This window comes from Temnothorax curvispinosus, unplaced genomic scaffold (genome assembly GCF_003070985.1).
Source record: "Temnothorax curvispinosus isolate PA1 unplaced genomic scaffold, ASM307098v1 QBEX01011081.1, whole genome shotgun sequence".
In the NCBI taxonomy this organism is placed as follows: Eukaryota; Metazoa; Arthropoda; class Insecta; order Hymenoptera; family Formicidae; genus Temnothorax; species Temnothorax curvispinosus.
The window spans coordinates 107,392-129,928 of record NW_020220861.1 but is presented as its reverse complement, the minus strand read 5'-3'; the positions used below and the strand labels follow the sequence as shown (position 1 = coordinate 129,928).

Sequence of the window (22,537 nt, the reverse complement as noted above, 5' to 3'; positions counted from 1 at the left end):
ACATAACAAAGTGTAAATAAGAGAGATAAATAGACTTCTTACTTAAGGGAATCCTATAGCGAAGGCCGAACTTCCTCTCTTGATGTCGATAATGTCAACATTTCTAATCCTGTTTTCTATGTTATATATCTCAATATATATCTGTCCTTGTGTAACGAGAGGCATCTGTCCTTGTTCGATTGCTGCGCCATCTCTCGCTACACGAAATACTTCTATCGTAGTTGCAATTGCACGATATTGTTCTTCAATGTTTTTCCTAGAGGGCTAAATTCTCATTTTGTATATATAAACAGCAGTATTTTTGTATAACCAAATATTGTCGTCAGTGACAGCTCTATGTGCCCAAATTTTTAATTGTTTTTTTTTTCGTTTTGGATGTAAAACCAACCCTAGCCCTCTACATTTTTGTGCATAGGGGAGACCGGGGCTAAGCCGACAGCGGGGCAAACTTGACACTAGGCTTTTTGCCAATTTAAATCTATCGTAGAAACTTGCCTTTGCTACTGTAAATGCGTCTTTATGTGTCAGTATTATCAACGGAATTTGGTAACATTCTGAGTTATAGTGTAATTTTTAACGCGACATAAGTGTTTTTGATAGTGAAAAGTAATTTTTCTGATCTCTCGAAAATGTCTACTCTTTCATCGAGCTTTACTCTTGCGAATCTACCGCTAAGTGATTTTGATGGGAAATGCTTTATTATACGAATCCGATAATAATTTTTGCATATTTTCAAAATTTATATATTTTTGGAGTAACAAAAGTAAAAAACGACGTTCGGGGCTAAGTCGACACGACGCCACCGGGGCAAAGACGACACTAATCTAAAGTGACATTATCGCAAAAAAGGTCACTGTTTCGTCCGATTTCGATGACGATTTAAGGAACATCTGTTGCGTGTGTTCGGAAAACATTTCATTAGCTTCTAATAACAAACAATGCATCTTATGCAACCGTATGGCTCATGACGAATGTGTGCGCACATCTGATCGCGAGTTTACGTGTATAAATTGTTTTTCAGACAGTTCAGAAAAAGATAATTAAAAGTTTAATCTTTTTTTTCTCATTATTTTAAATAATTGTTTACTTTATTCCGACTTTTTGTTTCTAATACATAATGTCTTTTCATTTGATAAACAATGTATTTTTATTTTTAAACAATAAAAAAATAAGTTCCAGATCAAATTGTGTCGATCAAACAAAGTGTTGAGTTTGCCCCGGCGGGGTGTCGAGTTCGCCCCGTCATTTTTCAATTCGAAAATTTGTCTTCGCGTCACTTTTCCTTTCCTGGCGGCAAAACAAAGCGACGTACAGCAAAACTTCCTGAATCAATTTTGTACCTGAAGAAACACTCTTTAAATATATATCATTGAATTTGCCTAAAAATTTTAATTAAATATTAAAAATTGCCTTTGAAAAAATAGTGTCGGCTTAGCCCCGGTCTCCCCTACTTTAATTCTGTAAAAAAAGTTTGCAATTCCGTAAAGCCAATTAAAAGTTTTCTTTTAACTAAATGTCGATAATCACTGCCACTATAGGATCCCCTTAATGTGTAGAAAGTATCAGAAAAATTGTAACATTCAGACAGCAACATTTAATATACAAGATTATGTACTTGGTTAATTGTAGGATTGATCTCATGTCTATTTTGGGGCAAAATTAATTTATAAAACAACTGATACTTTCAAAGTCAACACATATACTTTTTGTTTTGTTATTGTACTTAGCGTTTTTTTTTCTTTTGTAAAGACTTTTTGTTAAAATTTAGAAATGTCAAAGAAATGAGAAAATGGCTTAATAAATTCGTCGTAAGTAAAGATATCAGTTTTTTATCGAACCGAAATCTACAACTTGCCTAAAAGGTGGAGGAAAGTACTGAAAAATAATGGAAATTATCTTCATGATTGAACTATATCAGTATGTTTCGTCAATAAACATTAAATTTAATAAAAAAATCGTAATTGTATGTTTGTACACCTAATAGTAAAAGTATACATCATTAAGTTCATCAATTAAGTTATTAATCTATATAAAGTGAGTAACTTGTTTACTTTGCTAAAAAAATATAATTACACATGATATTATAATCTACAAAACAATGATCAATACATTACTTTATTCAAAATTTTTGTAGATTTTATAGAAAAAAATTATAAAATAGTGTGTTTTATTCTTGTAACATTTAAATTAAATTGTTAGTAATTATATTTTTAATATAACAGCACTAAATGTCTATTAATAAAAATGTAATTGTACATAACAATACGCGCTCTCTGCAATACTATCACTTATGTAACAGACTAATAAATATGCAAACGTGAAGTTAAAATGATGCAACTACATCACGTTTATATAGTGAGAAAATGTTTCTCGAAATAGAATATGCCATATTTCTCTGTGTACGACAAGCTATGTCTACATCTTATGCAAAACGAGCACTAATTGGGGGAAATTTTATTATTACTGGCTCTGTCTTTCTTTTTGAATAATAATAAATATGCGACGTTGTATAATTATATAAAAAGTTTCCATAACTCACACGCACGCGACTACAATTTTAACAAACGAACTAGCAATTTGAAATAGATTTTTTTCAAGTGTATATGTCGCAATTTTTTTGCGAAATCAGTCTTTTTGCAATAAGGCTAGCCTGTTTGCAAAATGGCGGCGTTTTGCGAAAGATAGATCGTTTCTCAATCGTTCTCAGGCTGATTTTTAATTTCAAGTTTTCAGAAATATGTTTGGATTTTGGAATTAAATTATAGTTTCTTTATGTGGGGGAGGGACTCCTCCATCTGCGGCGGAGCCCCACCCCCGCTTACATGTGATGTACTTTCAAGTAAAAGAAAATTGACGAACTGTGCGCCAATAAATGTGCGCAAACGTGTACCGTCGTTTTCCAAACAGATTAGCCTTATTGCAAAAAAGCTGCGACATATACATATGTAGATGTATTATAGATGTGTACATATACATATACAGGGTGTCCCTGCCACTCTGCGCCAACTGGTACAGCGGCTTTAGTATTATACATAAAAACAAGTCGAAAATGCCTAATAAACATATATCTAAACGTTTCGGAGTTACAGGGTATTAAAGTTGCTTTTGTAAAATAATATAAATTGAAGTAAATGTTAATTGTTTAATGTTCTTTATTCTGTATGCTTTACAAAAATATTCTTCCACAATTCAGAACAACCATGGCACTTAATGCTGTCGATGTCATCCACAAAACTCCAAATATATATTTTTCAAAAAGTTTAAAACAATTTATTAATTTGTGAGCGAAAGTGCATTGAGGTCTATGTAGGAATTTTTAAGCACTTTTTGTAAAAACAAAATAAAGGACATTAAACAACATTTATACTTCAATTTATATTTTTTTATGAAAACAACTTCAACCCATATACTCATATATCTATAATAGTCTTATATATGGAACATCTATCTTTACGCAGTTTTTCCATGTTTTTATGCATTCCATAATTGGTTTGGGGGTAAAGGATTTAGTAATTAACAAAACAAGCTACAAAAAAACCGCGGTTCTTGATGGAGTAGTACGTCAAAGCATTAGTCAAAATTGGTTTTACTTTAAAAAAATTCAGTTGAAAAGAAAAAGTAATAAACATGGCCTGAAAATTTTAATGTTTTTGGGGTCAATGTTAAATCTGCTCAAAATTTCAAAATTTAAAATAGCAGATCCAATATGGCGATCAAAATAACTAAAAAATTTTACAAATTACTTATTTAGCTGAAACTTTACATTTGCAGTGAATATTTATATTTGAGATTCCTTGTCGTCATTACTTTTTGATCATGCCAAGAACGAGACTTTTTCCTCGATCCTTAAAAAATAGCAAATATTTCTTCGATATTGGATATCTGCTATTTTGAACTTTTAAATTCTGCAGATCTGACTGCAGATTTGAAATTAAAAGCCTGAAAGACCATCACGTATAAAATTTTAGTTATGTACAAATCATAATTGTTAAATATGGCCGCTATATTGGATCTGCAACTTTGATTTCTTAAATTTCGATTTAAGATTTGCAATCAACGACCCCAAAAACTTCTATATATTAAAATTTAGCAAAATATATGTACAAAAAAAGTTTATGCAATAAAAGGTTAATATACGTCGTCTCGATTATTTCACAATTGTTCCTCGTTTTTGAGAAAAATGTTTCAAATAAAAGTTTCACAGTTTTAGGGGAAAAATCCGCACGATATATACAATAAATTTTTATAAAACACTTTTTTATGTCAATACTGCCATCAACTTTTGAGCAATAATATGATCCTTTTATATAATTTTCTTAATCATTGTATATATAAAAATATTAAATTTATTTGAAAAATTAATAGTTTGAGAAATAAGATATTTTTTATTTGATTCTCGTATATCTCGACGTAATATAAAATAAATACTTTATGCATGTACTTTTAACATTTTTTTGCATAAAATGAGATGGACATAAAAAAAAATCTGCAATTGCGTATTGTAAACCGCGTCTTTTCTTATACCTATACACATTTACATCCCTCATATCGATTGATTAATCATATTGTGTATACAAAGGTTAAAATAAGGTCATCGAGAAACGTATATTTTATACATACGCATGTATGTACTCAAAGTCATTATTATATCTTTATTATGCAAGACACAGCCTTATCTAAATTCTTATAAAAATTCAATACATATATGCGGATAAGAAAGATCATGCGTAACATTACCGCATTATTGATAAATCGCATAATCGCATTATCCGGTGTAATTTTTTGCTGTGTCCTCCGATTTGTTTTCTTAATGAACTGTAGTCGACTTATGAACTATAACGACTTCTCATTCGCCTATGTTGCGAAATATTTCTGAGATATGCAAAATGCAGCAAACAATATCGAATTTTCAAGGTTATTTGAAATCCATATAAGCCTAGCTATTCTTTGATCCTAAATAAATTTTGTTTAAAAAAAATATATAAATTTAGATGTTATCTTTTTTATTTTGTATATATAAGTTACCTGATAATTTCAGCAAATAAAAATTGCAGAATAAACACAATTTTAGGTATTATTTTCCATTGGACGAATATTAAATAATACTAATTCTCCGAATTTTTAATTTTCGACTATTAAACGCAAAAAATCTTACGATAATCGTCGAATTGTGAAGATGTAAAAACAGAGAGAGATAGTAAATAAAGAGATCGATTGTCGTACGATTATTGCAACAAAATACAAATTCGCCGGAACCGTACCAATTTGAAGACGTGATTACACCATTCAACAAAAAATTACTTTTTTTAGCACAAGAACGAAACTAACCGTTTCTGATAATTTTTTAGACGCTAAATATATATGATCTTGTTTGCCAAATTGCTCTATCATGTTACAATTTTGAGAAATTTGCAGTAACAAATTGCAAAAATAGGCTGTTTTAGCGTATTTTGGCATATTGTAACTTATACAATATGTGACGTGTTGGAGAAATTTAATTATACATGTAGCAATTAAGTATGTTGTTAGGACTTTTAGTCTTTAAAAGAAATTTGTTATGTAAATTATGGTTAAAGAGATATTGATGATTAACGTAGAGCTTATTGCATCAAAGTTACAACCATTAACTCTCGGTTGTCACACGGGGTCGAAGTAACCCGACTTTTTATTATTATTTTTTTATTTTTTTATTAAAGTAATATATTTTAAGAGTACTATGCAAAATTTTGAGCAAAAAACATTTAAAAATAAAAATTAAAATTTTGTTTGTTTTTTTCAAAATTTACATATTTTTTAAGGTTTTTCTTATTATGATGCCACTCAAAAAGTTAATTTTTTATAATGAGAATACATTGTACAATGTTTAAACTTAATTCTAGAATTCTTTCAGATCCACTTAAACTGTTAATTTTTGAACAACTGCTGCTTGAAAATTGGTTGGAGTTATATTGACCATGTGACAGATGTGTTCAAAAAAAGAGATAAACCGAGGGTTAAGGATCTATAAAATATTCTTTAATTATGTTATTTAAACTTAAGGGTTTTTCAGGTCGCTGAAAACTAATCTGATGTCAAAGTTGATAAATTAAGAATAACAGATCTGATATGGCGGATATCAAAATTAATAATGGCCGAATTTTTACTTTTGATATCCGCCATTGGTTCTGTTTTTAATTTATCAACTTTGACATCAGATTAGTTTTCAGCGACCTGAAAAACCTTCAAGTTTGAATAATATAAATTAAAAATATTTCAATAGATCCTTAATGGTCGCAACTTTGACGCAATAGCCTCTACGTTAATCATCGATATCTTTTTAACTATAATTGACACAATAAATTTTCTTTTTATAGGCTGAAAATCCTAATAACATACTTAATTTTGATTGTAATTAAACTTCTCCAACACGTACGTCACATACCGTATGAGTTATATGCTAAAATATACTAAAATAGATCATTTTTGCAACTTTAATTACAAATTTTTTAAAATTATGATGTGATAAAGCAATTTGGTAAACGAGATCGTATTCAGCATCCAAAAAACTACTGAAAACAACTATTTTTTTTTTAGTGTTATTAGTTCGACCGAAAATTCGGTATCAGTTTCGGTTTCGGCTAGTTTCGGCCAAAAATCGAAATTTTGGTCGGGTTTCGGTTTCGGCTGAAATTGAAAGCGAGTTTCAGCGACAAAACTGTTTATTTTCCACAGATTTTCCAAAGACTTGTTTAAAAAATATTTTTATTTTACGTTTAAAAATTTTGTTAATATTGAAATAATGATTGTGATACTATAATACGGATAGTATATAGCATTATATTACGGATTGTAATGATAAGATTGTAAGGATTGATAGTAGGATTGTGATAATATGTGTAATTATTGTTTTAATAATTATGACATTTATAAAGAAAAAGTATACAGAGTGTTTCCTAAGTAAGTACACTAAGGGAATATTCCTTCAATTATTTTAGGAAGAAAAGGTCCTATAAACATGTGTTCTGAACTGCTTCGTTCTTCAAAATACAGGGTGTCAAAGTTGAGAGAAAGAACATGAAAATTTCAAAAAACTGGAAAATGCTTAGAGATAATTTGTTCAAATTTGGTGTGTGTATTTGGCGCGTGTATTTGGCGCATCTAAAAATTTTTGACTATTTTGAAAACGAAGCAGTTTAGGACATATGTTCATATTAATGGACTTTTTCTTCTTAAAATAAGCCAAGGAATATTGCCTTCAATTTTTTGTACTTAGAAAACATCCCGTATAGTATATGTGCGCACGTATACATATATGTACGCACGTATACATATACGGCCTTTTTAAGATTCCCATGAAAGTTTCAGTTTTCGGTTTCGGTTTTGGCCGAAATTAAAAAAGATTGCTTCGGTCGGACTTTAGTGATTATGCGAGAGTCAAGCGAAGTACCTTGGGATCTTTCTCGTAATAGTGCTGCTGGGTGCGAATCCATCGTGACACGAGATTGTCCTTGACGCTGTGAGCGAGGGCGAAGTAATAATCGCGGCTCGTGGCGACGTTGCGGTCCTTCACCAGGGTATAGTGAAGATGTCTGTTAAAGGTCTTCTTAAAGTTTGCGACATTTTCGACATCGACGATGCCACGCACTGATATCTGCTTCCTCTTCTCGTGATCGCTGTTTGGCATTGACATGACGGCTCAATTTAATCGGCTCGGTTACTTGTGATACAACAAGCTGCAGCGATAACGCACACCCGACTGGCACTAGGCGGCTCGCCGAAAGCGAATGATGTGCGCTATTAGTTGGGAAGGCAGTGGTCACCTTGCTCCAAGGTGACACATGCGCACGAGCGAACGGTTACGTATTCGCAGCGGCAAAAGTTCGAACCATTTTATTTCCCAGACAACAAATATTTGGAGATATCTTAAAACTTTATCAAAAACTCCAGCTTTTAATGAAAAAGTTTACTAAAGGCTCTAGTTCTATCTTTTTGATAAAAGATTTTATTAAACTCCAGCTTTTTCTAGTTAATGCGTTTCCGTATATATCTGCAATCAATTTTCACCTCGCATGAGACGTTTTAATTCATAGTCCAATCTTATTCAAAATCGTCTTAAGTCTGATCAGAGCCTAGGTGACCTTAAGATTCCATCCAACCACCCGATAAAAACAGTACGTGGATCCACGTTATTGCTACGTGGATTCGACGAAATTACGTGGATTCGACGTGGATGTAACGTGACTGTTTTTATCGGGCATGCAATGAAATGACGACAAGCGTCTTGAAATTATACTTAAGATGATCTTGCGAATGCAAGATATAATTGGACTGTGTAATACCAGCCCTAAAAACATCCCATTTCAGTCATAAATCGAAACATAAAATGTTTTAAAAACATCATAATAAAGTCCTTACGACAGTTCCACAAAATTAAAAAATGTTTTTCAATTATCTTAAAACATCATAAAACGTACTTTGGATTTTGGAAACGTGTTAAAATTTTTTTATAAACTTTACAAATACAGATTTAAAAAAAGTCAGAAATACACAACTTAAGCCAAATAGAACAATCTAAATATCAAAATAGGTCAAAAATAACATGCCTATGGTTATAATGTTGGATAATAAAAATGTATAATAGATTTGGACTTTTAATCAACTCGAATATTTAAATACAATGTGATGTACCTAGCTTGAACCAAACCATAGTCATTTAATTTCACATTCTAGATTGTTTACTATTATATAATTTTTAACTTATTGAATAATGCTAAACTTCAAAAATCCATTTTATCTCGTAAAAAAACTTTGAAGGAAGAAAAGAGGAATTTCGAATATGAAAAAAATATAATTTCGATTAACAATAATTCTGGATTAGACTCAAACAAAAAACGTTTTTTTTTAGAAGTTACTATTAGTGACGAATACGTAGTATTATTTTGAAAAATATAATTTTCTATATGTATGTACAGTCTTATTTTGAAAAATATAAATTCTTTACTTAAAATTGACTTGAAAAAGCTTATCTGCAAAAATGCCTCGTATTCGAAACTAAAAAGAAAATCTTACCGTTATAAATTTACAAATTTATCATATTAAGTGCATATAATAGTGTTTTAGCACATTAGACATTTTAAAACTTATTCAAAAACCCATGGCATATGTTCATTGGGCAAAATATCTCAAAGGGATATACTTAAGAGACGTAAAAGATAAATGAGAAAAGGACAGCGGTTTTATTATTTAATATCATTTATTTATAAATTAATGCGGATGCGGATGCAGATGCAATAATGAAAACGAGAAGAAGCATATATGCATATTACAATTCACATTCTTAACATTTTGCCAGCGGTCCCGATAAAAACACGCGTTCTCGATAATTATTAGATATTATGATATAAAGTTGCATCTTTATTGTTTATCGTTGAAATATATTTCGTGCCGTGTTATTATTTAGGATCATTTCCTTCGATAACCGTCCTTTTCATTCACATATACACACATGCGTGTTTGTACACATATACATACGCACACGAGCAGAAGCATATACGATGTATATATATATAAAATGCGTGTGCGTACATAACGGTATAATTACAGTTAATGATGCAGTAGCAATAATATTATGCAAACGTCAACGTTATTGAGAGACAGATACAATATATACGTTTCTGCACGATTTAATTCGTCATTAAATTCTCCCATTCAATTCTCCCAAACACAACAACTTAAAAACATCGAGATGATGAGGGATCGCTGTAAATTAGATAATTACTTTAAGATCTCTATCGCTAGGGATAAACGATTCTATTTATGTGCTGGACATCTCTCGTATTCGTCACTCATTCCTGTCCATTAAATCTTTGAAGTATCACTATCTTTCGACACCCCCATTTCTCATTATACCTCGCTACAATGCGATTTAATTATTTTAGTAGCGCCCGATCCATTAAACAATGATCCAAGCTAATCGAAATACGACGCTTTGACGAAGCACGGGACTAAGATAAATCACATACAGCCTTATTGCTCACTTTCTCTCTCTCTCTCTCTCTCTCTCTCTCTCTCTCTCTCTCTCTCTCTCTCTCTCTCTCTCTCTTTCTCTCTTTCATTTTCTCTTCGCAAAGAGGAAAACAAAGGACATCATCGGGTAGGTAAAAACACGAAGTTTATGATAACTGTAAAACACATTTGTCAAAGAGTACGACGAAAAAGGGGGGAAGGGAGAGTCGGAGGGCTGATCCAATTCTCGAGAGCAGCCCCGCGCGCATTGCTGTTGGCTGACTGAAAACATGCCGTCGCTTTTTTACCGTAATAATAAATGATTAATTAATCACTAAGTGTGGCATTTCTCTATCTTTCCTTTTTTTCTCTCGTGGTGTTTACTTCCTCAATAAGAATTGCTCTCGTGATTAGAATGTCGATGTACGCGTGCGCAGCCATTTGGCTTCACCGACCGTTTTGCCTCGAGAAATTGATATTCTTCTCCGGAAATACAGCGGACAGATTCTTAAAGATACCGCTAACAGCTTATACTACCCGCGTGATTACTCGATCTTCGTAATATGATGCAAGTCTCCTCTCGGTCGTGTATTGGTCTGCTCGCACGCGCGCTCTCAAACTCTTCTCTCACTTTTCACGTTTCTCTCGTTTGTTTCGTTTGCTTAATCTTTTCTATATCTGCTGTCTCGGTTGTCCGTTGGACTATCGCCACTCGTGACTCTCCTTTATTCTTCCTTCGTCGGCTCAGCCTTCTTACCAAGAGGGATTGCCGCTTTTACTCTAAAACAACCAAGTAGTTGATTTTTAAGAAACATTGCGATAAAAGATATGAAAGGTGATAAAAAAGTACGACACGTTTATTTTCTCTTTGCACAATTTTGTTGGATAAAAATAGAATAGTCTTTACTTTGATTGTCACATTTCCATTGTTATAAAAGTATAATAATAACGTTGAAAATCAATTACGTTTGTTTACGAATTTAAATTAGACATAATAATACCAGTTTCAATTTTTATCACAAAAGCATATAAAATTTCTATAATATAGAATTAGAAGAAATCTGTGTATGTATAAAATAAATTTAACTAAAGGCTTAACATAATAATGCGATGTATTTTAAATTCGTGCGTAATAAATAAGTAAAAAATTTGTTGCTTTATTTTTTAGATGTTTTTTGTAAAGTTTCTCATAAACTGCAAGTCTTCACTCAACTTACTTGGCGGTAATTTCGTTGATCTTCGCCTGCACCAAGGCCAGATTCTGATCGATCTGATCCTGGTTTGTTTCGTAAACCTTAGGCAGCGTGAAGAGAGCAACCACTCCTGAAAAATAAAGTAGAATCAAATCGTCAAATCGATTCTACGTATGTATGTATGTATGTACAGTCGCGAGATATAAAATATTGAATAAAACAATACTGAAAAACAAGGAAATTTACCAATTATAATGAGAGTCATGCCATTAAACCAAGAACCCACGTAGGTAAGACACCATAGCAAAACGCCAAACTTGAGAGAGTCGACGAAATCTTCAACGAGGAAGAGTCGACGCAGCTCGCTAACGGCAGCATTAGCGTGTGCAACCGCAACATCCGCGACTTCATGCACTTTCTCAGCTGGTAATGCCAGATCCAGATCAAGAATATCCCTGCAATACAGATGATGGTTTGATTAAAGCAAAGTTCATTCGAAATTATCGTAAGACAATATTAGGTTGTTTCAACATTTTAATTATTTGTATATTACTATATTAACTTTTTGCAAAAGTTAATATAGTATTATTATCTAGTATTAGTATTATTAACTAATATTAGTATTATATTAACTATATCTTATATTAGTATATTAATAATAGTTAATATGGGATTTAATATTACATTAATTATTTTTACATTATTATATCTATTTATAGTATATATAGTATTCAAATATTTGAATACTCTACTATATTAGTATTCAAATTTTCACTCTTAGCAATTAACTTTTTACTTTATTTACATTTATATTATTATATATGTACTACATACTCATATTTATTTTTTCATAATATTTAAAAAATTACCTAGATATGTAGTACCATTATATAGAAAATAGGAACACATTACATCCCAGCAAACACATGCAGAATACACCGAGTGCGCAATTTGATAGCAAATTACGCACTCAGTGTATTCTGTGTTTGCTAGGATTATTAATGGCGTATATAAAAAGTGATCTATACCGTGTATTAAAGATTCATCAACCTAACATCAACAACACAGAAGGATATATACTTATATATTATGGTCAAACGCGGCATTCTTAGAATTGACTGGTCAATTCTGCAAAATGACTGGTCAATCCTGTGCAATGTCCAAGCGTCTTGATTAAAGCTGCAGTTTCTAGGAATAGGCTGGGAGTTAGTTTTTTTATGCGGGGGAAAGGCTTTGCCGCAGGTGGAATATTTGTGTACTGTCTATACACATATCAGCAAATCACTTCATATCACAAAACTTTGAAACAAGACGCTTGGCCGCTCGGCAGAATTGATTAATCAATCCTATTAGGATTGCTCGCGTTTCGGGCTTGACCATAACATGTACATAGTATTCCTAAAAGGTTTTTTATTACTTTATACTTACTTGAATGGATGGCCGTCCGAAGTTTTTTGAACTGCTTGAAGAACAGTTTTGTAAATACGGAAAAGAATGGTTCCGCTAAGAGCGAGAAGTGACATATAAGCCAGCACGCTAATCAGACTGAAATAGGCCAATGACAAGAGCACGCCTAGTACTGTGCCGAACATGATCCCCGATTTTTTCGGATCGCGCCAGTATATCAGAGCTGCCACTGTAAATAGAAACCAATAAAAGGACATTACAAAAAAGAACGAAAGAAAATTAGCTTAATATACTTCATCCGACAATAATAACCGCTAATTTCTTTCAATTTAACATTGTTGACAAATTAAGAATGTATTTTTTCATATGGGAATGTTCATGATTCATGTTTAAATAATTGTTCTCTTGATAATGATAAGTATCAGTTCCATGACACATTTACATCGCTGTTTGCATTATCAGAGTTTCCAATTAATTTTAAATAAAATTTTAAGTCTCGTGTTAATAGAATTTTTTTATAAAAAATAGTTTGCCGTAAATATGTCAAAGTTTGCTGCAAATATGTCAATAAAGATAACAAATCCATTCAAATATTCTTTCAAAAACGATATTAAGGATTGTTTTATAATCTTTATTAAAAAAAGATGTTTGCCAATCGAGATATCTTCCAAATCACTTGATGATTATTATAATTCTGCAAATGTGATTCTTTTTGTACATTTTATACATCTGTAACTTCAGGTACTTTGTGTATCTGTAAACATAAAATATATTTGCACAGATAATATCCAGCGCTATATGCAAATAAGTCAATTTCGCACACGTAACATGGAACAACTGGAGCTTAACAAATTAATAATAATGACTACGAATACAACTGTGTGATTTACTTTATGTATTTACTTGATATGTTTGTTTTTGTAGATATAGCAACCCGATTGATCTATCTAAAAACAAAGAAACTCGCGTTTCTTCGCATTTTTTCTAATGTGGAAACTAAAAAACTTTTAGTTTTGTAATGTTTGAGTAATTTTGAATTTTCTCATAAAATCTCTGCAATCTGTAATTCATATCAATACGTCTCAATGTGAGTTATCGAAGAAAATACGTCGCTTGAAAATAATCGATATGCAAAAATACGCAGAAACATATGTGATATGTGAAGTGTGTTTGATGACTTGATTAGACCATCAAATATCTTACACCAAAATGTAGATAAGATAAAACATGATAAAAAAACGTTCACAATGTGAATGGAAATTAATATCAATTAATTTTTAATTTTAGTATCTTAAACTTAATTTTATTATTTGTGTGTGTGGAACTCTTTTAATACAATTTATTACAAATGCCGTGAATAAATAAAAATGTAATACATTATTATAAAAATTAAAGAATATGATAAATAAAAATCAGGTTTGTTTCACAAAAAAATAAAATGATTAGGTTAAGTTGTTAATATAATTTTAACATTTATCTTCTATAAAATTAACGTATATTCTATAAAAAAAATTATTTTTTACGTAGAATTAATTTTTAAAACATTTAAACAGATTCTTTAAAATTAATTAATTATTTTAATATAATTATATTTTTAAAAAAGTTTATTTATTTTAGTTATTTTTTTCAATTTATAGTAAGAGAGACCGGGGCGAAGTCGGCCCCGGGGCGAGTCGTTTTTGCAATTATCTCGAAATCTGTATGTTGTGTAAACTCGCCATTAATACTGTAAACGCGGCTTATGGTGCCCACGTGACCAACGGAGTTAGTGAAGTTACGTGCCATGTTGTGATTCTTATCGAAGCGAACGTGTTCTCGCAGGTCAAAAATAAAATTTCTTCTGCGTCGAAAGTTTGTAATATCTTAAGTATTATTGTATCTCCGAATCTCAAAGTAAGTGATTCTAAAGAGTAAAGCCCCTTTGCACAATGTCAGGCAATAGGAACAAGGAATAGAAATAAAAAATCATGTATAAATGCAGAATAAACAGTAACGCAGGCATAGACAGAGTTTCTGTCACGTTGGAAATTCTGTGCCTATTGCCTGTTGCCAACCAATCATAGCATTCGAATTTTTTAGGTTGTAATTAATGATTTTTTTTGTTATTTCCTGTTCCTATTGCCTATTGCCTAGCATTGTGCAAGGGGCTTAATGCATGCTGAACACGAATCCAGTGCAGTTTTTTTATTTTCATTGATTTCTATTATTTTATAAGCCGCGACCAAACCTAAAATTTGAGTTCGGGGCGAAGTCGTGACCAAGCCACCGGGGCGGACTCGTCCCGGTGGTTTCACTCTATTTTCCAAATGCATCATTGTATTTCTCAACTGCAGGAAAATATATGGTACGCTCAAATACTTAAAACTCTTAAAAGTATTCGAGTGTTTTTTCTAAAGCCGCTCCGAGGCAGGCAACTCGTAAAGGACGAAAACGACCGCCGGTCCTTACTGACTCGCCTCAAATGAAGGAATTGGTGACTGAGCAGGCGGAGTCGAAGCGGAAGAAAGATGAGAAATCTGCTACAAGGAAGAGAACGACAAAATCGACCATACCTACGCCGAGAAAGAGAGGCCGCCCCAAAAATAAAAAAATCCCACGCAATCAGAACCGCAGCCTTCGACGAGCAGTGGGCGAAAAATAAAGTCAAGAAAGCTAAATAATATATGCTGCGTATTATGCTCGGAGATAATAGAAAACAGAGCCGATGAAAAACAGTGCATTTCGTGCAGGCGTAAGGCACACGAGTGCGCGCGCTCGTCAGACTCTGTTTTTATATGCTTTAACTGTTTCAGTGACACTGATAGCAAAAAAGAAAATTGATTTCTTGAAATTTCCGCTTTCCATTTTTCTATTAAAAAACAATGAATAAAGTGTATTCTATTATTTTTTATGATCAAAATTATGTATCTTTATTTAAAATCCAGTCCAAGAATGAAGACACGACTCCGCCCCGGGAATTTTGACTTTTCGATTATTGCACCTTTGTCGTTTTTACTCTATACCGGTTAAACAAAGCGACGTAGACCAAAAATGCCTATCTAAATTTTGTAGCCAAGGGTTCACTCTTTACCATGGTATACTATATTTCACTAAAATGATTTATTTTGTTGTTAAAAATCGACACCGAAAAAATAGGGTTGACTTCGCCCTGGTCTCCCCTATCGTATTTTTATAATTTAGTCTCAATCCTATTAAATTAAACTCCATTTAAAATCCTAAAGTTTAATTCTTGAAAAACTTATTTTCTTTTTTTTTTAAAAAAAATTTTAAAATTTTGCATTCTTTTATTAAAAAAAAATGATAAAAAAAAAAAAAAAAAAAAATTCAAGTTGGCTAAAGAACGTCGTTAAAAAAAATGTTTTTAAATTTTTAAGACACCTTACAAAAGATGATATATAACAAAAGTTTATACAACATTTGTATTTTATTAAGTATAATCAGTAAATATCATTGTTCAATATTATTATAATATAGAATAATAATAATAGTAATAATCACAATATATAATATTATAATACCTAATATTATATAATAATATTAAAGAATATATTATACTATTATTATTATCATTATGTATTATATACTATTATATATTATCTACTATACAAAAAGATTGAACATTGACAGTTAATACTACAATGCATAATATGTTAACGTAGCTATTACTAGCAGATATGAACCGGTTTGGTGAGTTGTAACTAAAACGAGTTCCTATCGACAACTGGTTCATTCCACTTCGAGTATAGTTTAACAAAATCGACTAAATATGTAGACGATTATATAGAAAATAATTACATATATAAATATACATATAATACATAATAAATAATTTATATATAATAAAAAAATATATAATATAATCCCAAAAATATATATAATATAATCCCCAAAAAAATCATTGATATCTTTTTTACGTTAAACAAAACAATTTTAATAGTCTCTAAAGCATATTAACCTATCTTTTTTAATTTGTAATTAGAGTCAGAAAATTCCCACAGGACAGCATTCTATTCATAATTTCATATATATATATTTTGATACGTATTTGATATGTATTTATGTATGTGTATATGTTCTGTTTTATTTTTCTATTTTTTACACATTACAAGAGACATAAAATTATAAACAGGAATGGGTTGAGAGTTATATCTAAAGCGGGCTTGATTAACAATACAATTTTCGCTGAATATATCAGTTACAGCGTGCAGGGAAGTTTTCGTGATCGTAAATACGAAAGGAGAATAGGACCAGTGTTACACGTTACTAACCATATGTTCCCGGATCAATGATCGCCAGTATGCCGGGTTGGCTACTTCCGCGATCGTAGGATCGTGTAGGGATGCGTAGGCACGCGGAACTTACCGGGACCGCGCTCCGGGAGAACTTGCACTTGTCCTTTCTGAACATTCCTTCGCACCATTCTTATAAAGTGTCACAAAGACCTTTCCCGTTAAAGAGCTGAGGGTATCTACGCGATCGGCGATCACACTCACGACTGTTCCAGCATTATTCAGGACCCGACCACGCGAGAGGACAGCCTCGTTGATAAAAAAGGAAAGGAAGAGAGAGAGGAAGAGAGGAAGAGAAAGTGGGGGAAAGACAGAATGGGAGGAAGCTGACGAACGTGGAACAGGGGCGTAACTATTTGAGCGATCGACTCTGATCGACTCTGTTTCGGAAGGGATTCTACTATAAATTCTACTATGAATTCTGTCGGAAAAGCTGCAGATTGTAAGATTTATAATGTTGCAATATTCTTATTGTTAGTCAGAATATTGGTGAAAATGCAACAGTTTCCGCCAAAGTATACATGGTAGAATTCGACGTCAGTTCTGTTCATCAGTTTCGATATTCGTCGATATCGCCATGTGTTATGTTTGTAAAGCAGCAGAGTGTCTCATTATCAGTGCTACCAACTTAAGTAGCCGAATTTGTCAAAAACAGATTTAGTGCAAACTATCTACCATACATTTTATCATATTCTATAACAGAATATGATGGCAAATTGACTGCAATAACCGAACAGAATCCATTTCATTTACCATAAGTGATATATTCTAGATTATGTCGACAGGATCTGCTAGTAGAGCGAATTAAATACAAACGTAGTTGACATCAATTTGCCGCAATACTCTGTTCAAATCTGTTGGCAAAACTGCTAGCATACTATTAAGATTTTGCGCCTATTGAGAATCTACTTACAAATTGCTAACAGTTTCCTCACTGTTAGCAATTTGCGAAAGTTCTTAAATTTTCTTTGGAAAAGTTCTTGAATTCTCATGCGAAGCTTATGAAGAGACAGAATTAAACAGTGTGCCTAATGAATCTGCATGAAATTTTAATACAGTTAAAATATTCTGATTAGATCGAATAACTTCGCGTTGATATTCCTGATATAAAACGACTAATCCTTATTATATTATCAACGTTGAAAATTAAATAACCATTAAGTTTATTAATTGATAGCGCACGTTTCCAGTCTGTCTTGTATGTGGTGTCTCAAAATAAATAGAATGAATTCAGGAGCACGTATAATCGTTTAATATTTTCCGATGAATTAATGAAAGCATTCGGTTCAGTATATATATGTATAATATATATGTATAATAGCTCATTATTTGTACGCCTTGATTACATCTTTTGATATTTACCATCGACCTTTATTTGTCGAGCTAATAATATATCAAGCAAGCGTTAATGTCTATAATTATTTGTTTTTTATGCATGTGATATTTACATATTTATATACTCCATGCATATGGTTGTGTGCGTGTAGGTCTTTTAGAAATTTTACAAAAGTTTTCTTATATATTACGTCGTACAAAGTAAAGTATAGAATATTTCACAAAATAATATATTCTGTTGACTCTATTTTTTTAAATACAAAATTACTTTATATACAAAATAATTATAAATGTGTAATCAAATATGTGATTTAAATATGTGAAAAAAAAAACATCAGTTTTATCCAGAAAATATGACGTCAATAAAAATGACGTTAATATTTCGAAAAACACATGATATTAAAATTGGCTGCATGCATAATATTGTTGTCTTTTGATTTTAAATACTTTTTTTTCAAAATAGTCCAATATATAATACATATATGGAGAGGTAAAAACCATAGTGGTGTGTCAAATTTTTAAAAATATTTTTTTATGTGCATAGATGCAATTTATATATTGTACAGATTGCATCTATGCACACGAGAAAATATTTTTAAAAATTTGACTTACACCACTATAATTTTTACCCCTCCCTATAGACTGTTTCATAATTCCATACATATTTTTATACCTATATAATACCGTACATGCATTCAATGTTTGGTGTTTAATTGTATACATACAGTTATTTTGAAGTAATAGAATTATAAGAGAATTTTTTTTTTTAAATAAAAATTATTTATTTTTATAAAAAGATCTACATGTAGGTACATACATATAACAACTTAATAAACAAAAATTTTAATTTATTTAAAAGTTTTAACTGTTTTTGACAATTATTTTTTTAACGGAATAATGTATCTTTTTTTATTATAGTTTTATTAGATATTTTATTACGAATTCAATAATGTGCAATAAAGTAAGATTTTTAGTAATCGTTCATGAGATATTGTCACCTGTATTGCTTCACACCGTATGATATCATAACATTATATTTTCTAATGTGTCTATATGCATGTTATTTCATACTAATAATTTTTATACTACGCTGTTGAAAAATTTTTGTACTTTGTGAAAAAATCTGCTGGTTAAAGCTTTTTATAAAGTAATCAACATATAAATGTGTAGATTTAACATATATCTGCTATGTCAATTGAACTTAACAAATATTAAAATGTAAAATTATTAAAATAATTTAAAAAATGTGTTAAAGTAACACAATTTTTGAACGTATTTATTAAATGTGTTAAAATTTACAGAAAAAGGTGTTGATTTTACTCTATAACAAAAGTGGGGATGATTCAATATATAGATACGATTCAACATAAAAGTTATGTTAATTGTACACACAATTAACTTCAAATTACGATCAAAACATCATGCCGGATATTCACTATTAGAACCGGCTATTTTTTCACAATGTGTTCGTTCCGGAATAAGACGTACTCACTAGTTGTAGCAACCGTTGCATTGCACGTTGTACGATCTTTGTGAGTACCCGGTATTACATTTCTTTTCAAACATAGTATCGGTGTTATCATGTAACACATCTGTATTATGTTAAATTAACACAAAAATTTGAGTGGACCGTGATTTTGGGACACGTGATTTATGTTATATTTAATACAAATTTTCCAACCGTGTAATAATATTTATATGAGAGTTATTTATTCACGTTCACAATAAGTTTTAAAAAATCGAAAAGTTTTTATTTAGATTTTTAATTTTTCTCTAATTTATAATAATCATAATAAGATATAGAAAGCTAAATTTTATTCATTATTCGTAAAATGGAAAATAGAAGCTGTTAATCAACCGTGTAAAATTTGAATACAAGTACATTGAATGCGAGAAAGTGGTAAAACGATATTTTACCGCATTGCGGATCTATGTGGTACGGGTTCTCCGAGTAGCTCTCCTACAAAATCATCTTTGCAACTTTCGGTGTATTTGGGGCACTTATCTCTCGTGTTAGAAGATAGAAATAAAATTTCGATTTCCAGAAGATAGACTAGAATATAGCTATATATAGCTGTGACTGCGATAAGAAGCGAAACGCATTTACTCAGTTCTCGTGACCGTCGTGTCCGTTCATTATAGTACATAGTACAGAATTATGCATTACAGGTTGACGCGACATCATGTATGGCGCCGCATTATCGATTCGCATACGTACGAGAGTTCCCCCCTCGGATTTATATACGCTGTGCGTCATCCAACGGAAAGAAAAAGACAGGACTAAGCTGCCATTTGAACGGCTGCATCGGCTGTGTTCACGAATAGAATAGACTCTATACTTTATATGAAAAATCTTAATGATTCCAAAGCATTGTGTTAGAAAGAGACTAACTATAAAATACAATTAAGATTTTTATTAATTTAAACAGTATTTAAAATTTCTGATGGCGTCTCATTGTAGTGAGAAATTGGATTATACTATAATATCAGCAATAAGAAATTACTTACAATTTTCCTTATATACACACATATATATATATATATATATATATATATATATATATATAGAGCCCATTTTAAAAGAGACAGGCAAATATCTCGAAAACTATGAAACATACGGAAAAACTTTTCGAACAAAAGTTGTTTGGCTCGAAGGGGGACATAAGATGGTGCCATTGGTTTGACCTTGGATGGTCGTTTAAAGCTCACGTAAACGACACCTTTAATTTCTTAAATGAAAACCCCTATTTTTCAATGCATATTCTTGTAGCTAATCTCAAATAAAAATTTCTTTATTTTTTGAATAAACGCGCCATAAACTCTACCCCTGTGGTGGTGTGGAAAAGATGTTTTTCATTATACCAAGTAAATTCAAAAAATAAAAAAAAATAAAAAAATTTTACCCCCCACTTTCGAGTCTAAGACCAAAATATCGATCCTACGTGAAAAATGATAAGGACCAAAATTGTAAAGTATTAAATTTTCTACAAGTTTGGTTATTACCATTTTCACTCTAAAGTTGAAAATAAGCAAGATATTTACAAAACCACCCTTCTAATAAAAATGGCGGCTAACGCTCCAAAGTTAGAATCCCGAAAACCCGGTTTTATACTACCCATGACCCTCCGAAACAGTAAAAAAAAATCACTTCCCGGAATTAATTCCATTTAAATGTCTCTATTGACTAGGCTAAGAAACTTTAAACGTTACAAAAAAAAAAAAGAATTATATATTACATAAAACATATAAAAAATATAAATATATACACTTTTTGTCCTAAAAATTAATAGATTTTGTATACAATAAAAAAATATATTTAATTATGTGTGATTATCATATAGTAATGTATAATAAAAATTATAAAGGTAATTAGACATATACATTTTTAAAACAAACTGTTTTGACTGTTCATTATAAATAAAAAATAACATTATTTTTATAAAACAAATATTTTTATACCTTAATTTTCTTTATAATAATTGTATAATTTCTTTTTACTGAAATTTTCAATAAACTATTTCAATAAATTATATCTCTGTATATTAGATTTATATTTTCATTATTTCATTTGTTATTGAGCTCTAATATCAAATGTAATTAAAGTATGGTAACTCTGGTATTTACGCCGCGCAGGGATTTATGCCGCAGAAGTCAGAAAAAATAGAAGGAATGAAGGTAATTTGCTCGCAATAACTCTGTTATATCATATTAGTATTATGCCTTCATGTGTCCTTTATGCCGTATTAGTATTGTGTTGTAATTTCAGTTCTTTACTGTTACTTAATTAACGAAACCGTCGTGAGTTAAATTGATTTCTCAATATAGTAAGTAGTGCGATCATATATTACAACCTACGTAAAATGATTACTGTAGGGAATGTAAAAGGTTTAGTAGTTATTTCATGATACATATTTCATGATAATAAAGGATGGAATACAGCAAAATACAAGTGTATACCTCTCGTATTCTTTGTTTAGCTTGATATCTTGTAATTATACCTAACTGTTTGGGATATATTACGGTATTTTATTATTAAATGTAAAAATTTTATGTATAAATTTTTTTAGAAAAAGAAAAAAAACGAAATCTCCTATGTGTTCTTTTTCCTTATTTTTTTGGATCATACAACAATAACCTTTAATGCATCTATCGTTCGTCTATTTTCTTTTCAAAATCTTCCAGTCTTATAATTTGTTTATCATTTCTTATACTTTAATAAACTTTTTATACACATTTTATAACTTATTATGACTTTGCCTTATTTATAAACATTATTTGTAATTATATATATATATATATATATATATATATATATATATATATATATAT

The 22,537-nt window shown here is 30.8% G+C and overlaps 2 protein-coding genes across 8 annotated transcripts in view; both read right to left on the bottom strand.

Moving 5' to 3' along the window:
* Nucleotides 1–7,688, bottom strand: part of LOC112461106 (glycogen phosphorylase) — a 51,287-nt gene extending 43,599 nt beyond the window's left edge. Inside the window, exon 1 of one of the 2 annotated variants that reach the window (XM_025026190.1) lies at nucleotides 7,427–7,688. In XM_025026190.1, the coding sequence (XP_024881958.1) occupies nucleotides 7,427–7,669 (243 nt within the window). In that variant the 5' untranslated portion in view covers nucleotides 7,670–7,688. The remainder of the gene's footprint in view (nucleotides 1–7,426) is intronic. The other variant, XM_025026189.1, reaches the window with a different exon arrangement.
* A 1,525-nt stretch (nucleotides 7,689–9,213) lies between these two features.
* The window catches only part of LOC112461107 (reticulon-1-A), a 69,809-nt gene continuing 56,485 nt past the window's right edge, over nucleotides 9,214–22,537 (bottom strand). For all 6 annotated transcript variants that reach the window (XM_025026192.1, XM_025026191.1, XM_025026193.1 and 3 more), the window contains 4 exons: nucleotides 12,606–12,813; nucleotides 11,424–11,632; nucleotides 11,202–11,307; nucleotides 9,214–10,764 (listed from right to left, as the gene is read on the bottom strand). In XM_025026192.1, coding sequence (XP_024881960.1) covers nucleotides 10,710–10,764; nucleotides 11,202–11,307; nucleotides 11,424–11,632; nucleotides 12,606–12,813 — 578 coding nt within the window. In that variant the 3' untranslated portion in view covers nucleotides 9,214–10,709. The remainder of the gene's footprint in view (nucleotides 10,765–11,201; nucleotides 11,308–11,423; nucleotides 11,633–12,605; nucleotides 12,814–22,537) is intronic.